The sequence below is a fragment of the Schistocerca piceifrons genome, chromosome 3 (genome assembly GCF_021461385.2).
Source record: "Schistocerca piceifrons isolate TAMUIC-IGC-003096 chromosome 3, iqSchPice1.1, whole genome shotgun sequence".
Lineage (NCBI taxonomy): Eukaryota > Metazoa > Arthropoda > Insecta > Orthoptera > Acrididae > Schistocerca > Schistocerca piceifrons.
In genome coordinates, this window is record NC_060140.1 from 762,123,155 (window position 1) to 762,142,076 (window position 18,922).

Here is an 18,922-nt window from a genome sequence, read left to right on the forward strand (position 1 = left end):
TTTAAGTGTCTCATTTCCTAATCTAATTCCCTCAGCATCACCCGACTTAATTCGACTACATTCCATAATCCTTGTTTTGCTTTTGTTGATGTTCATCTTATATCCTCCTTTCAAGACACTATCCATTCCATTCAACTGCTCTTCCAAGTCCTTTGCTGTCTCTGACAGAATTACTATGTCATCGGCGAACCTCAAAATTTTTATTTCTTCTCCATGGATTTTAATACCTACTCCCAATTTTTCTTTTGTTTCCTTTACTGCTTGCTCAATATATGGGTTGAATTACATCGGGGAGAGACTACAACCCTGTCTCAGTCCCTTCCCAACCACTGCTTCCTTTTCATGTCCCTCGACTCTTATAACTGCCATCTGGCTTCTGTACAAATTGTAAATAGCCTTTCGCTCCCTGTATTTTACGCTTGCTACCTTTAGAATTTGAAAGAAAGTATTCCAGTCAACATTGTCAAAAGCTTTCTCTAAGTCTACAAATGCTAGAAACGTAGGTTTGCCTTTCCTTAATCTTCCTTCTAAGATAAGTCGCAAGGTCAGTATTGCCTCACGTGTTCAAATATTTCTACGGAATCCAAACTGATCTTCCCCGAGGTCGGCTTCTACTAGTTTTTCCATTCGTTTGTAGAGAATTCGTCTTAGTATTTTGCAGCTGTGCCTTATTAAACTGATTGTTCGGTAATTTTTACATCTGTCAACACCTGCTTTCTTTGGGATTGGAAGTTTTATATTCTTCTTGAAGTCTGAGGGTATTTCGCCTGTTTCATACATCTAGCTCACCAGATGGTAGAGTTTTGTCAGGACTGGCTCTCCCAAGGCTGTCAGTAGTTCCAATGAAATGTTGTCTACTCCGGAGGCCTTGTTTCGACTCAGGTCTTTCAGTGCTCTGTCAAACTCTTCACGCAGTTTTGTATCTCCCATTTCATCTTCATCTACATCCTCTTCCATTTCCTGGGTTATTATAACATAAAAATACACTTACACCCAAATTAAAGAAGTTCTCCTTGAGCCAAAAGAGCTCAATAAATACTTTACTACCATAGTAAATGAATTAAACTCTAAAAGAAACCAGTCGAGAGACATGGGCTGCTACTGGGTATGTTACTACACAATAACAAGAACGATACATATTATTTGCAAACCATAGCTTTTGTTATGAATAAATGTCTTGAATTTGGAGTTTTCCCTGCCCAGCTCAAAATTTCAGAAGTTATACCTATAAACAAAAAGCGGGAAACGTATGTCCCTGAGAACCACAGGCCAGTGGCTACTGTTACAATTTTTTCCAAATTCTTTGAAGCAATTTTTCGCATACAGCTTTGTAGCTCCTTTGAAAAACAAAACCTTCTATGCAGTAGACAGCATGGGTTTCGGCAAGGAAAAAATAATAGTTATGCCGTCCTTGAAATTGTTACTCAGACATTAACTGGAACTGAAAATTAGAATAGCGTCTCTCTTGAGCTAAGTGATTTCAATAAGGATTGTGACTGTATCCCCTAAGACACATTATTAACCAAACTACGGAATCCAGAATGCGATTTTCACTCTGCAGCGGGGTGTGCGCTGATATGAAAGTTCCTGGCAGATTAAAACTGTGTGCCGGACCGAGACTCGAACTCGGGATCTTTGCCTTTTGCGGGCAAGTGCTCTGCCATCTGAGCTACCCAAGCACGACTCACGCCCCATCCTCACAGCTTCACTCTGCCAGTACTTCGTCTTCTACCTTCCAACCTTTACAGAAGCTGCCTTCTGAACATCCCCCAGGCTGTAGCTAAGCCATGTCTCCGCAATGTCCTTTCTTTCAGGAGTGCTAGTTCTGCACGGTTCGCAGAAGAGCTTCTTTTAAGTTTGGAAGGTAGGAGACGAGAAACTGGCAGAAGTGAAGCTGTGAGGACGGGATGTAAGTCGTGCTTGGGTAGCTCGGATGGTAGAGCACTTGCCCACGGAACGCAAAGGTCCCGGGTTCGAGTCTCGGTCCGGCACACAGTTTTAATGTGCTAGGAAGTTTGAAACTACAGTATTATGGAAAAATAATACAGCACTACAAATACTTAATTATTATCTAAATAACAGGAGGAAATTTATGTCAACTCGAAGTGGGCATTCATACGTGAAGAAAATCACTTCTGGTGTACGTCAGGGTCTGTCCTTGGACTGTTCTTTTTCATTGTTGCAATTAGTGATCTTCCACATTATATTGTGCTTCAGTCAGTTATCTGCTACGCGGGCGCCACAATGTTAATCACCACACATCGAGATAGGTTAAGGTTATGCCAAAAGTCACAGGACACCCTTTCCTCAACACTAAACTGTTTCACATCTTATACACTACCGTGCAATAAAACGCAGCACTATATAAAGACATAGAGGCCAAATTTGTAAAACTGCTTGCAATATATATATTAATTCCATAACAATGAATTTCCTTTAATTTACATCTGTGGTCACAATCTTTTCTGTTTAACAGATTACCGGTTTCGGTCTTTAATGACCATCATCAGATCTGTCTAATAAAATCAAAGTCCTAATGCACTGCACTTTGATTTTATTAGACAGATCCGATGATGGTCATTAAAGACCGAAACCGGTAATCTGTTAAACAGAAAAGATTGCTACCATAGACGTAAATTAAAGGAAACTGATTACATATACGGGTCACTGTGTTTTTTCGCAACGAAGTTGCAGCTTGTGAAATCCAAACTAATGTGTCAACTCCATATTAATTATGTCTGCAGAAAGATATCAAGGGTGTCCTATCAAATATGGAAATAATCCAATATAGTAAGAAAGGAATATTTCAGAATTGCTTACTTTGGACTTTTTCAATCTCACATATCCTATGGGCTGTTGTTATGTGGTTACTAATATCAAGTCAATGATGTATCATTGATTCAAAGAAAGGTGCTATGAATAATGATTAAGACTCGTCCAAGGGAACACTGCCGCCCTTCATTCGATAAGACCAAAATAAGAACAGTAATAAAATCCTTATATCTATGCTTCACTGGTAGAGGCAAACAACAACATAGCAGATTTTGACACCCGAGTGAACATACACTATCATGACACTAGAAATAACACGAGATTGACATTTCTAGACATAGGCTGACAGAAACGGCAACTCTCACAAAGTGAACTGTTTGAAACTTTTTAATAAACTATCACATTCTGCAATGAATACACCTTCCAATAACTTTAAAAATAAGTTGTATAAATGGTTAAAAAGCAATTCATTCTGAAGTTTAAGAGAATTCTTGGATACTAGTAGTCTAAGAATTGGGTTTCACGATAAGGATTACAATTCTGTACAATAGGTTAATATAGGATAAATTACTTGCACATGCATTGTGAACAGTAATTAATATAGTGATTGGTGTTATATATCAGTGTGAAGCCCATTACGATACATGTGGTCAAGGGGTAATAAAAAAGCTAAATCATGCCAGCACTTGCGGCAGCTGGTAGCTGAAATTTCAGATTACTTGGAGATGTTATTTCGATGATCTGATAAGGTCTAATGGATCACGTCAGAATCTTCTTTGTTTTACCCTTTGGCGTGTAGAAACTCATCTGTAAGACCCACTGATCGATTCTGTACTGTCGTATCATCTGGTTGAAGTGATCGCTGTATCAAGCATAAATCTACAGATACCAGTCTTTGAAAGCTGGCCGCTACTTTGACCTACGTCAGTAAGGGGCCTGAAGATGGAGTAACGTTTGTGCAGATAAAACAACAATTCGAATTTTGAATGTATGAAAGGTTTTTTTGATTGGACATTCTATAATCCTTTCCAGTCAATGTTTGGTTCTGTTGGTGGTTTCCCACCTCTGGTTCAGTGAAGAAGGGGCCAGCACTCAAGGTCTGGTGTCTGTAGATTGTTGACACAGACATACCTCATCACTTGCCATAAAATAATAATCGAGAGAATCGCTGTGTCAAAAATGTATGGATATCAGTCACTGGATCCTGGTTTCTATTTTGACTGGACCAGAGGTGGGAACCTTCCTAAACGTCGGTCAGGGGCCTGAAGATGGCGTAATGTATCACCGAAACTGGTTGCTCAAATAAAATAACAACTGGAAATTTAGACCGCTGAAAGATGTTGCCCGCATCTCGTGGTCGTGCGGTAGCGTTCTCGCTTCCCACGCCCGGGTTCCCGGGTTTGATTTCCGGGGGGGTCAGGGATTTTCTCTGCCTCGTGATAGCTGGGTGTTGTGTAATGTCCTTAGGTTAGTTAGGTTTAAGTAGTTCTAAGTTCTAGGGGACTGATGACCATAGATGTTAAGTCCCATAGAGCTCAGAGCCATTTTTGAAAGATGTTTTTATTCGAGATTCTATACTGAATCGCCGAGGACCCGCAAGCATGTATATAAAGATTGACATACAGGGAATTGGTTTCGTTGGACTACTTGGAGACCATTTGGAGTGATTCATAGATTTCATGTTCCCAAATGATGGAATTTTTATGCATGACAATGTGCCATTTCAACGGGCCACAGCTGTTCGTGATTGGTTTGGAGAACATTCTGGACAATTTGAACGAATGATTTGGGCACCCATCGAACATTTATGGGGAATAATCGAGAGGTCACTTCGTGCAGAGAGTACTGCGCCTGCAGCACTTTCGCTGTTACGGGCGGCTGTAGAGGCAGCATGGCTCAATATATCTGCAGGATACTTCCCACGACTTGTTGAGGCCAAGCCACGTCGAGCAGCTGAGCACGTTACATGATTTCGTTTTTTCAATGCTTTCTTTGTGACTGGGCCGCTTTTATGGCGTGAAGTGTCTTTCTCTGGTGTTTGCAAGTCAGCTATAGCATCTTTTCTGATGAAATAGGGTTATGACATGTGAAGTTGTCCCAATATATTTCCACTGTGGAGATGTTAGTGATCGAAACCTAATGTTAATTAATATACTGTGAGACAGCCCAGTGTTATGTAATAAAACAGGTACCTTGTCCATCACTTTATTTTTCCATAAAGGTTTAAGTCCATCACATAATGATTTCTTGGAACTGAATACAAGGAAATTATGAAGTCTATGAAACGCTTAAAAAATCTTCATAGATAAATGGCTAAACATAACATAATAGATGGTAGAGTACATAAACAACATTCTAGGAAAGCGGTGACAGTAATTAAGTTTGAATAGCCGTCGAGAGGGGCACCACTGACCGTAGTTTTAGACAATGGTGCCGATCGAGGCAGAGAAAGCATTTTGTGTTCTAGAATTTGGCCGTTGCCAGTCGGAAGTGTAAGTAAAAAGACCTTTCCATTCACAAGTTTTACAAGATACCACCAATTAACTAGGGCACTGTCAAGTGGCACATGAAATTCTAAGTTGTGTGATACAAAATGTTCGGGCTGACCAGGCTAGTAATAACAGACAGTGGACCGTGTGAGGGACGTGATACTGCGAATGTCCATAAAGCTTACCTGTCGAGCTAGTGCACACCTCAACTTCCCTCAGCCAACGAGACTATGAGAATGAAACGTTGCCACCTCGCTCGATAGGCTGTGTCGCGGATGAAGGACAGCTTTTATGTTCCACATCTAGCAGCACAGAAACTCGAAGCTTTCTGACACCGTATCGCAATAACTATTCTTACCGTCACGAGTGACATACAGCGACGGGTCTAAGTGGATTGGGATTATCGGTCTAAACCTGTGTCGTGAGACGAAGGGTGGACACTCAGCACACTTATAAACATTGTACAAAAATGTTGAGAATTTGTCATCCACACACTGTATCATTTGTTTCGTTGGTATTGGGTATTTATCTTTCCGATTCTTTCAAATTTATAATTACCCACATTTGTCACTTCCTTCACTCCGTCTTCAGGCCACGAATGGCCTACCGGGACCATCCGACCGCCGTGTCATCCTGAGTGGAGGATGCGGATGGGAGAGGCGTGTGGCCAACACACCGCTCTCCCGGTCGTTATGATGGTATTCTTGACCGAAGCCGCTACTATTCGGGCGAGCAGCTCCTCAATTGGCATCAAGAGGCTGAGTGCACCCCGAAAAATGGCAACAGTGTATGGCGGCCTGGATGGTCACCCATCTAATTGCCGACCACGCCCGACAGCGCTTAACTTCGGTGGTCTCACGGGAACCGTTGTATCCACTGCGGCAAGGGTCACTTCCTTCTCTGATTGTAAATTTCAAAAAGTCTGAATTTTTCCATGGCTTCTTTAATGTTGTTTTCATTCTATCTGCGTGCTGACTTGTCCACCAGTTAAAGAGCAAAATCGTTAAAATATAAGTTGTTAAGCCACTTGTGCGTGGCTGTGTGTGTGTGTGTGTGTTTGTGAATTCCTAATGGGCGAAGCTGCTGTGGTCATCGGTCCCTAGGTCCCTAGACTTACTCACTACTTAAACTAACTTAAGCGAACTTACGCTAAGAACAACACACACACCCACGCCCGAGGGAGCTCTCGAACCACCGGCGGGATGGGCCGCGCAGTACGTGACAGCGCCGCAAGCCGCGCGGCCACTCCGTGCGACTGTGCCACATGTTGGCCCGGTACAATGGAAAATTCTTTTGACCGATATGATCCGGTCATACTGCTGTGTTAATTTAACATTCCTATCGTTAATATTTGGGATAGATGTTTTCATAGTCTCCAATACAGAGAACAATATCTGATATATCTAAATGTATAATAAACATGAAATATTTCTTACGGTACTTGCGAAGAAGACACTTACTCCATAGTGAAGTTCTTCCACTGGAAAACTTACGAAAGCGCGCTGAAACGTAATACCACCGAATATTTATGTGATAATTCTTAAAGCTTTTTAAACAAAGCAAATGTTATTAACATTCTAAATATTTATTCCTCATGTCTGCATACCTATTTGTCAACCTAGTCACCCTGGCGACGAACACATTTCTCCCAACGAGAGACCAGTTTCTTAATACCTTCAGTGTAGAATGTTTGACTTTGATGACGGAACGGGCCGGCCGCGGGGGCCGAGCGGTTCTAGGCGCTTCAGTCCGGAACCGCACGACTGCTACGGTCGCAGGTTCGAATCCTGCCTCGGGCATGGATGTGTGTGATGTCCTTAGGTTGGTTAGGTTTAAGTACTTCTAAGTTCTAGGGGACTGATGACCTGAAATGTTAAGTCCCATAGTGCTCAGAGCCATTTGACGGAGTCACAACCTCACCTCTACTTGTATCACATCATCGCTGTTAAAGGGAAGTCCTCGAAGGTGTTTCGCAGAGCGATTAAAATTGTTTGGGGAAAGTCAGGACATCATGGGGGACGATCGATGACATTGATCCCAAGGCGTCGGATTATTACAGATGTCGCAGAGCTCGTGTGAGGTGTGGCATTGTCATACTGAAGGAGAGTTTGCTCCATGTGTGGACGAACTCTTCGAATTCGAAACATGATTACAATGGACGGTTTCTCACGCAGCGACATCGATACACTAGACACCGCCACATTACAATCTACGATTCGGAGCCCTCTAGCGACAGAAGGCTGCAAATATATAGATACAAAGAATGAAGATGAAGAATGTTAGTAACGTTTTGTTTCATTTAAAAAGTTTTCACATAAGAAAATTCGGCGGCATTGCTTCTTAGCATGCACTCGTGCTAGGATCAGGTAAGTTGTAGTCGCTCCAAAGCGCACAGTTGTTTTAAAACAATACCACATAATTCTTCAGTCCGAAAAATTTCGAGACTGCAGTAATATAAAATAGGGAAACGTTAAGATGGTGGTTTTAATTCTTCGGATGTTCTAGATAGTCTCTCCCATGTGAGTGCAAAACACAGGACATTTATACAGTCGTGTAAAAGTGTCAGAAAAGTCCTTCAACTCCCTCGTCGCATTGGTCTGCAGGTCGCAGCGTTGACCCAGTATATGAGTTTCTGCACATTGTCGTTTTGTGGTAGGTGCATATTGATAACACCAAGTGTCTTCACCTGTGATTATTTTCTCCTGAAAAAGTTTAAAATACCGGGTGATCAAAAAGTCAGTATAAATTTGAAAACGTAGTAAACCACGGAATAATGTAGATAGAGAGGTAAAAATTGACACACATGCTTGGAATGACATGGGGTTTTATTAGAACAAAAAAAAAAAAACAACGGTCACAAAATGTCCGACAGATGGCGCTGGACAGCAAAACTGCTACCGTGACGGGTGAGAGGTACGCCGATCTGTTACAGTATCGCATCATCCCCAGCCTGACTGATAAACACCTGCTGGAACGTACGATGTTTATGCAGGATGGTGCTCCACCCCATGTTGCCAGATGCATGAAACATCTCTTGCGCGCGTCGTTTGGTGATGATCGTGTGCTCAGCCGCCACTCTCGTCATGCTTGGCCTCCTAGGTTCCCAGACCTCAGTCCGTGCGATTATTGGCCTTGGGGTTGGTTACCTGAAGTCGCAAGTGTATCGTGATCGACCGACATCTCTAGGGATGCTGAAAGACAACATCCGACGCCAATGCCTCACCATAACTCCGGACATGTTTTACAGTGCTGTTATTATTCCTCGACTACAGCTATTGTTGAGGAATGATGGTGGACATCTTGAGCTTTCCCTGTAAAGAACATCATCTTTACTTTGTCTTACTTTGTTATGCTAATTATTGCTATTCTGATCAGATGAAGCGCCATCTGTCAGCCATTTTTTGGACTTTTGTATTTTTCGGTTCTAATAAAACCCCATGTCATTCCAAGCATGTGAGTCAATTTTTACCTCTCTATCTACTTTATTCCGTGATTTATTCAGTTTTCAAATGTATACTGAATTTTTGATCACCCAGTACGTTGTGATTTTCTGTCAAGACGCAACAGGCCTTCACACACTTTTACTTTTGTTTAGAGGTCATGGTGTGTGGGATAAACATTGCTCATTTTTCTCTTCTTCAAAACATTCTCCATAATGTCTTTAACGCTTGATTTAGAGATGTTGTTCTATCGGAATTTGTGTTATATTGACGTTGATACAACAAGGCTGCACGTCTCCTGTTTGACACTGCCTGCTCACAAATACTGGTCGAGTGCTCATCTGTTGCTTACATTTGTTACTTCAGGCTGCCACCGCAGGTATTACACTGGAGTTACTTACACGCCAGTAACAAAATCGGCCTCGGATATTTCTGGAGGGACGGTTTAAGCGGGGACGTTCATGAAAAACACACACATTACAAAAATGTATCAAAGTCACAATTTTGAAGATACGGCAGTGAAATTTTGTACCATGCTTTACATGAAATTAACATATTTACTGTTATGTTCCTTGGATTTTATATATTTAACTTTTTTTATGGAATTAAAAAAAATTAAAAAAATACAATATGTACTCTTTTCTCAGAAACTACTCAAGAGATTTCTGCAAAATTTTCTCTGCTTAATCTCCTTGCACGTAGTAAACTTCTTTAATGAGGTTTTTGTATATATTGAATAGGAGTATTTTAAAGATTTCTTAACTATAATTCTGTAAGTACAATATAAAATTCATGCAAAAATTCCGAGCATTTATTTCATATCTCAGCTTGCAAATTTACTAATGAGGCAAAATTTACTGAGCATTTAGAAATAAGTGTAGAGAATTCATTAATGTATCCTTCATAGATTCTGAGAAAAAGATCCATGAACTTTAAAAAAACATAATTTCCAGGAAATGCATTTTAAAGTTCAACCTAATGTTTGTATTTCTGTCACCTATTCAGAAAGCCCCAGATTTATATTCACGATTCTCTTTCATTTTAAGGTTGTGGTTTCTTGTTTTCAGCCTTCTTTCCTTTACCACGTCTTCAACTATCTATGCCGCTGCAGAGAGGCACTGTAAATCTGCTTTTCTCAAGACGTCTTGAGTGAAATTTTCTATCTTAAAGCCCCTTCTCCCTAATATCTTCATCGTCCCTATGTTCCCTTTATCAAATATGATAACTGCATCCTAAGTTGCAGTTACGGCAACTGTATCAGATCAAAATATGATTTTAGGGAATCGTTTTCATTTGGGTGAATTCAGAGACTCATTTCGATTCTGGGTTTTGCCATTAAGACACTCTTTTTAAAGGTCCAGGATCGGCCACAAACTAGTAAGTGGGATTTACAACTTCCAGGATACAGTTCGGAAGCCTGTCCTTGTGAATGAGTTGTTATCACTGTGAAGCTGTAGTTGTTGAAGCGTTGCTTCAAAAAGTGGGTGGGTAGGAAGGTCGCGTCACACATTTTATTACTCTTCAGGCACTTCAGATGCGATTTCATCACTGAAGCTTTGAGAACGCATTGTCAATGAATATCTATATAAATAAACAAGTAAAAGACATTTTGGTCAAAATCATGTATCTCCGAAGGAAGGCAGGAAGAAAGTTCGGGCTTAGCGTCCCGTCGACATCGAGAACATCAGAGACGGAGCACTAGCTCGAATTGTATCGAAGATGAGGAAGGCAATCGGCTGTGGCCTTCCAAAGCAACCATCCTGGCATTTGCTTGGAGCGATTTAGGGAAATACCAAAACACCTACATCTGGAAGGCCGAACGTGATTTTGAAGCGGTATTCTCCCGAATGCGGGTCCACTGCACCACCTCGCTTGATGTATCTCCGAAAGTCCACGGCCGAATACTTTCAACTTTTAACACAATGTTGAATTATAATACAGGCGTGTTTTAAGTACCTATTTCTTTGATACATGATGTATAATAAAAATTAAGAGTTTGTAACTTTCTGAGATATTTGGAAGAACGTTTCACTATTATTAAATTTATAAACGTTGTATGTCACATCAATTTTTAAAAAAAACACGCATACGAAAGCCCACGCGTATTTCAGTACAACGATATGTTAGACTTTCAAAGCATTCAGTCAAAAAATTTCGGAGATTTAGGATTAGGAACATTCACTGTTCTTGTGTAAGTACAAACGTCGATATCCGTTTCTTGAATTTCTCAGAAAGTTTTTCATGAATTGCATCGAAATTTTGACACAACATTGCATTCGAATAATCGCGTGATTTTAAACAAGTACTGTAATGCCATCTGGTGTATTTGTAATAAAAAGCGAAATGTTATAAAAATGTAAATGTTGTTCGTTCAAAATCGTTAATCTGCGATAAGTCTTAACCGACTGCTTTGAACTTGTGACGCAATGTTGAACTCTAATAGAGGCCTGTTTTTATGCGCCTAATTCTTTAGTGTGTGATATATAATATATGTATATCTTCTTGGGATTTATGTAACAACATTACCCTCATATTCGTATAGTGATAATTATAAATTTATATGTTACATGTATTAAAGTGATAGATTTATAAACACGTGCACATACAGAAATGGAACGACGTGTTAAAATTTCAAAGGAACCGGTCAAAAACTTTTGGAGATTTACGATCAGGAACATCAAAATTTTCTATATAAGTACAAACGTAGATATTCGTTTCTCAAAATCTCTAATCTCCGAAAGTTTTCCATGGATGGGTTTGAAATTTTGACGCATCGTTGCATTCGAATACTCAATTGGTTTTAGTTCCTATTGGAACGTCATTTGACATGTGTACAATTATTTGTAATAAAAACGGAAACGTTTTACAAATATAAATGTTGATTTGTTCAAAATCGTTAATCTCCTAAAGTTCTTGATCGATTGCTTTGAATGTCTGAGATAACGTTGACTTCTATTACGGGCGTGTTTTTGGGTACTTACCGAGATGATAGATAAACACCAGTGGAAGACTCTGCTGGAGAGACGCTCAGTAGCTCGGTACGGGCTTTTGTTAAAGTTTCGAGAACATACCTTCACCGAAGAGTCAAGCAGTATATTGTTCCCTCCTACGTATATCTCGCGAAGAGACCATGAGGATAAAATCAGAGAGATTAGAGCCCACACAGACGCATACCGACAATCCTTCTGTCCACGAACAATACGAGCCGGCCGGTGTGGCCGTGCGGTTAAAGGCGCTTCAGTCTGGAACCGCGTGACCGTTACGGTCGCAGGTTCGAATCCTGCCTCGGGCATGGATGTGTGTGATGTCCTTAGGTTAGTTAGGTTTAATTAGTTCTAAGTTCTAGGCGACTGATGACCTCAGAAGTTAAGTCGCATAGTGCTCAGAGCCATTTGAACAATACGAGACTGGAATAGGAGGGAGAACCGATGTACTCAGGGTACCTTCCGCCACACACCGTCAGGTGGCTTGCGGAGTATATATGTAGATGTATTTAAATCTGTAATATATGTATATCTTAACACAATTAATGTATAGATATTTGTATGAAGGGAAAACACCGCAACCAAAGATCTCAAAAAGAACATTTCCGATTCAGTTCAGATTTTTACACGTTGTATTGTATTGTATGTTAACCGTGGGCCTAGAAACGACGGAGAGGCTCCGTCCCCGCCGCAGCCGCAGCGGTCCACAACCCCACGACAACTACCGCAGTCCACTTTACCCCTCCGCCGCCCCACACCGAACCCAGGGTGATTGTGCGGTTCGGCCCCCGACGGACCCTCCCGGGGAACGTCTCACGCCAGACGACTGTAACCCCTATGTTTGCGTGGTAGAGTAATGGTGGTGTGTGCGTACGTGGAGAACTAGTTTGCGCAGCAATTGCCGACATAGTGTAACTGAGGCGGAGTAAGGGGAACCAGCCCGCATTCGCCGAGGCAGATGGAAAACCGCCTAAAAACCATCCACAGACTGGCCGAATCACCGTACCTCGATACAAATCCGCCGGGCGGATTCGTGCCAGGAACGAGGCGTTCTTTCCCGCCCGGAAAGCCGTCCGTTAGATCTCACGGCCAACCGGGCGGGCTTTTTACACGTTATTGTAACAAACGTTTACACACACACACACACACACACACACACACACACACAGGGTGTTCCACTGATCGTGACCGGCCCAAATATCTCACGACATAAGCGTCAAACGAAAAAACTACAAAGAACGTAACTTGTCTAGCTTGAAGGAGGAAACCAGATGGCGAGCTATGTGCCGGACATCCATCATGTTGGTAGTACATCGCCATTGTGTCATGCAGTGAAACATCTTGTAGTAACATCGGTAGGACATTACAAGGGAAATCAGCATACTTTGCACCATTTAGATTGCCATCGATCAAATGGGGGCCAACTATCCTTCCTCCCATAATGTCGTACCATACATTAATCCAGCAAGGCCGCTGATGTTCCACTTGTCGCAGCCATCGTGGATTTCCCGTTGCCCAACAGTGCATATTATGCCGGTTTACGTTACCGCTGTTGTTGAATGACACTTCGTCGCTAAATAGAAAGCATGCAAAAAATCTGTCATCGTCCCGTAATTTCTCTTGTGCTCAGTGGCAGAATTGTACACGACGTTCAAAGTCGTCGCCATGCAATTCCTGGTGCATATAAATATGGTACGGGTGCAGTCGATGTAGATGTAGCATTCTCAACACCGACGTTTTTGAGATTCCCGATTCTCGCGCAGTTTGTCTGCTACTGGTGTGCGGATTAGCGCGACAGCAGCTAAAATACCTACTTGGGCATCATCATTTGTTGCAGGTCGTGGCTCACGTTTCACATGTGGCTGAACACTTCCTGTTACCTTAAATAACGTAACCATCCGGCGAACGGTCCGGACACAAGGATGATGTCGTCCGGGATACCGAGCAGCACACACAGCACACGCCTGTTGGGCATTTTGATCACAACAGCCATACACCAACACGATATCGACCTTTCCGTAATTGGTAAACGGTCTATTTTAACACGGGTAATGTATCACGAAGGAAATACCATCCGCACTGGCGGAATGTTACGTGATACCACCTAATTATACGTTTGTGGCTATTACAGTGCCATCTATCACAAAGCGAAAAAGTGGTACAACTAAAACATTTATATTTCTTTACGTGCTACACGAACATTAGTAAAAAATGGGGGTGACGAAAAAAAAAAAAACGCAGCTGATATCCGCTTGACCTATGGCAGCACCATCTAGCGGGCGAACCATAGCGCCACCTGGTTTCCCCCTTTAAGCTAGACGAGTTTCGTTCTTTGTAGTTTTTTCGTTTGATGCTTACTTCGTGAGATATTTGCCCCGTCACTATCAATGGACCACCCTGTATATACAGTTAGCAAGTAGGAAAAAATCCTTATTTGCAGTAAAAATAGAAAATTCTCAAGCTAAGAGAGAGGGAGAAGGGAAGATGGATACAGGGGGGGAGAGGAGGAGGAAATGAACATAGCAAACGAGAAGAAGGTGACGAACAGTGAGAGGGGGATGGAGGAGGAGGCGGACAAGGAAAGGGGAGGGGAAGCTGGACAGACACAGGGGGGAGAAGATGACTGATAGCCAGGTTGTCATACGTATTAGAAACATGTCCCGTTTCTTTTATTTCTTTTCCATTTAAGTAGACTGAGTCACAGAAAATGTGACCGGTGCAGCTGGTTAAAAACATAATAATGTAAATGGGCTTCATCACTGTAGTAATGCGATAGATGCTGTCATTATAACTAGAGTCTTAGGAAGAGCTCTTGTCCAATACACTCTACTGTGAGATACTCCCCTCTCTACCCCTGGGGGATCACAGAGTCCCGGGTTCTATTGTCAGCCGGGTTGGGGATTTTCTCTGTCGGAGACTGGGTGTTTGTGTTGGCCTCATCATTTCATCATCAGCATCATTCCTGACAGTGACTAGATTGGACTGTGTAAAATACTGGAGTGTGTAAAGAATTGGGACATTGTACGGGTGCTGATAACCACGCAGTTTAGCGCCCCACAAACCAAACATCATCATCATCTTCCCTTGGGTGTCTCTAAATTATATACGGAACAAAATCAGTTTGGATTCCGTAGAAATGTTGGAACACGTGAGGCAATACTGACCCTACGACTGACCTTAGAAAATAGATTAAGGAAAGGCAAACCCACGTTTTTAGCATTTGTAGACTTAGAGAATGCTTTTGACAATGTTGACTGGAATACTCTCTTTCAAATTCTAAAGGTGGCAGGGGTAAAATACAGGGAACGAAAGGCTATTTAAAGTTTGTAGAGACGCCAGATGGCAGTTGTCAGAGTCGAGGGACATGAAAGGGAAGCAGTGGTTGGGAAGGGAATGAGGCAGTGTTGTAGCCTCTCCCCGTTGTTATTCGATCTGTATATTGAGCAAGCAGTGAAGGAAACAATAGAAAAATTCGGAGTAGGTATTAAAATCCATGGAGAAGAAATAAAAACTTTGAGGTTTGCCGATCACATTGTAATTCTGTCATAGGCAGCAAAGGACTTGGAAGAGCAGTAGAACGGAATGGAGAGTGTCTTGAAGGGAGGATATAAGATGAACATCAACAAAAGCAAAGCGAGGATAATGGAATGTAGTCGAATTAAGTCGGGTGATGTTGAAGGAATTAGATTAGGAAATGAGGCACTTAAAATAGTAAAGGACTTCTGCTATTTGGGGAGCAAAATAACTGATGATGGTCGAAGTAGAGATGACATAAAATGTAGACTGGCAATGGCAAGGAAAATGTTTCTGAAGAAGAGAAGTTTGTTAACATCGACTATAGATTTGAGTGTTAGGAATTCGTTTCTGAAAGTGTTTGTATGGATTGTAGCCATGTTTGGAAATGAAACGTGGACTATTAATAGTTTAGACAAGAAGAGTATAGAAGCTTTCTAAATGTGGTGCTACTGAAGAATGCTGAAGATTAGATGGGTTGATCACATAACTAATGAGGAGATATTGAACAGAACTGGAGAGAAGAGAAATTTGTGGCACAACTTGACTAGAAGAAGGGATCGGTTGGTAGTGCATATTCTAAGGCTTCAAGGAATCACCAATTTAGTATTGTAGGGCAGCGTGGTGGACAAAAATCGCAGAGGGAGACCAAGAGATGAATACACTAAACAGATTCAGAAGGATGTAGGTTGCAGTAGGTACTGTGAGATGAAGAACCTTGCACACGATAAAGTAGCATGAAGAGCTGTATCAAACCAGTCTCAGGACTAAAGACCACAACATCAACATTCGTGTAGTAAGTAAAAAAATATGAACGTTTTAGTTGGACCACTTTTTTGGCTTTGTGATAGATGGCGTTGAAATGGTCACAAACATGTGGCTCACAGTTTTAGACGAACAATTGGTTACCGGTAGGTTTTTTAAATTAAAATGCAGAACGTAGGTATGTTTGAACATTTTATATCGGTTGTTCCAATGTGAAACATGTACCGTTGTGAACTTATCATTTCTGGGAACGCATGCTGCTACAGCGTGATTATTTGGAAATACCACATTAATGCAATAAATGCTCACAATGATGTTCGTCAACCTCAATGCATTTGCCAATATATGTATCGACAATCCTGTCAACAGCGAGTAGTTCGCCTTCCGTAATGTTCGCACGTGGACTGACAATGCGCTGACGCATGTTGTCAGGCGTTGTCGGTGGATCACGATAGCAAGTATTCTTCAACTTTCCCCATAGAAAGAAATCCGGGGACGTCAGATCCGGTGAACGTGCGAGCGATGGTGTGGTGTTTCGACGACCAGTCCACCTGTAATGAGATATGCTACTCAATACCGCTTCAACCGCACGAGAGCTATATGCCGGACGTCCATCATTTTGGAAGTACATCCCAATTCTGTGATGCAATGAAACATCTTGTAGTAACTTGGGTAGAACATTACGTAGGAAATCAGTATGCATTGCACCATTTAGATTGCCATCGGTAAAATGGGGACCAATTATCCTTCCACTCACAATACCTCACCATACATTAACCATCTAAGGCCGCTCATGTTCCACTTGTCGCAGCCATCGTGGGTTTTCCGTTGCCCAATAGTGCATATTATGCCGGTTTACGTTACCGCTGTTGGTGAATGACGCTTCGTCGCTAAATAGAAAGCGTGCAAAAAATCTGTCATCGTCCCGTAATTTCTCTTGTGCTCAGTGGCAGAATTGTACACGACGTTCAAAGTCGTCGCCATGCAATTCCTGGTGCATATAAATATGGTACGGGTGCAATCGATGTTGCTGTAGTATTCTTAACACCGACGTTTTTGAGATTCCCGATTCTGGCGCAACTTGTCTGCTACTGGTGTGCGGATTAGCGCGACAGCAGCTAAAACACCTACTTGGGCATCATCATTTGTTGCAGGTCTTGGCTGACGTTTCACATGTAACTGAACACTTCCTGTTACCTTAAATAACGTAACTGTCCGGCGAACGGTGCAGACACTTCGATGATGTCGTCCAGGATACCGAGAAGCATACACAGCACACGCTTGTTTGGCATATTGATCACAATTGCCATACATCAACTCGATACTGACCTTTTCCGTAATTGGTATACGGTCCATTTTAACACGGGTAATGTATCACGAAGCAAATACCGTCTACACTGGCGAAATGTTACGTGATACCAATCCCATCTATCACAAAGCGAAAAAAGTGGTCCAGGTAAAAGATTCATATCTCTATACGCACTACACATATATGTAATAAAAATGGTGGTTCCTATTTTAAAAAAATTCCGTTGGTATCCGTTTCACCTATGGCAGCGCCATCTAGCGGGCCAACCATAGCGCCACCTGGTTTCCGCCTTTAACCTAGACGAGTTTTGTTCTTTGTAGTTTTTTCGCTTGATGTTTATTTCGTGAGATATTTGGCCCGGTCACTATCAATGGATCACCCTGTATATATATACAGTTCGCAAATAGGAAAAAACCCTTAATTGCAATAAAAATAGGAAAGGCTCAAGCTGAGAGAGAGGGAGAAGGGAAGATGGATAGAGGGGTGGGATGAAATGAACATAGCAAACGAGAAGAAGGTGACGAACAGTGAGAGGGGATTGGAGGAGGAGACGGACAAAGAGAGGGGTGGGGGAGCTGGACAGAGACAGGGAAGAAGATGACTTACACCCAGTTTTCATACATGTTACAAACGTGTCCTTTTCCTTTTATATCTTTTCCATTTATATAGATTGAGTCATAGAAAATGTGGCCGGTGCAGCTAGTTAAAAACAAAATCGAAAATTGATATTTTACGTTAATTTTAAGAACTGCGTCTCTTTTCTTAAATGGGCTTCTTCACTGTAGTGTGGCGATAGATGCTGTCACTATCACTAGAGTTTTAGAAAGAGCTCTTGTCCAGTACACTCCACTGTGAGATACTCTCCACTCTACCCCTGGGGGATCACAGGGCCCGGGGTTCTATTATCGGTCGGGTTGGGGGTTTTCTCTGAACTGAGACTGGGTGTTTGTATTGTCCTCATCATTTCATCGTCAGCATCATTCGTGACAGTGACTAGATTGGACTGTGTAAAATACTGGACTGTGTAAAGAATTGGGACTTTGTACGGGGGCTGATGACCGCGCAATTGAGCGCCCCATAAACCAAACATCATCATCATCTTCCCCTGAGTGTCTCTAAATTATATACGGAACTAAATTTTGTCATTATTCTTACAGCCCGCTGCTGGTGCCCTCTTGTGTTATAGGGTTGGTGGCGGCGCACCGCGAGGGCCTGGTGGCTTCGCTGGTGGGTGTGGAGGGCGGCCACGCGCTGGGCAACTCTCTGGCCGTGCTGCGCATGCTCTACGTGCTCGGCGTCCGCTACCTCACGCTGACGCACCTCTGCAGCACCGCGTGGTGAGCCGGCGCTCCACTGGCTGTCCGCCGTGCATCATTTCGTGCTCTGTTTTCCCTTGTGATAGCAAAATCCACTTGACTGCAAAGAACATCCTTACTGCCGCACTTTTGCCGTCGTAACAACAGTACACTCCACTTCTTGTTAATACCTCACCTAAAGGTTTCGGGCATAGCCTATCTTCAGGAAAACTTAAATTCACTGAAAAATAAGTAGCTATATTAGATAAAAAACGATTAATACGGTGTATTTTGTCAATTTACGTCTACTGTAACGCTGGTGCTCAACTAATCATGTACTGACATTATAGATCAC

The 18,922-nt window shown here is 42.1% G+C and overlaps 1 protein-coding gene across 1 annotated transcript in view; it reads left to right on the top strand.

Moving 5' to 3' along the window:
- Positions 1-18,613, top strand: part of LOC124789036 (dipeptidase 1-like) — a 135,028-nt gene extending 116,415 nt beyond the window's left edge. Inside the window, exon 4 of the mRNA XM_047256325.1 lies at positions 18,459-18,613. Coding sequence (XP_047112281.1) covers positions 18,459-18,613 — 155 coding nt within the window. The remainder of the gene's footprint in view (positions 1-18,458) is intronic.
- Positions 18,614-18,922: the final 309 nt, after the last annotated feature.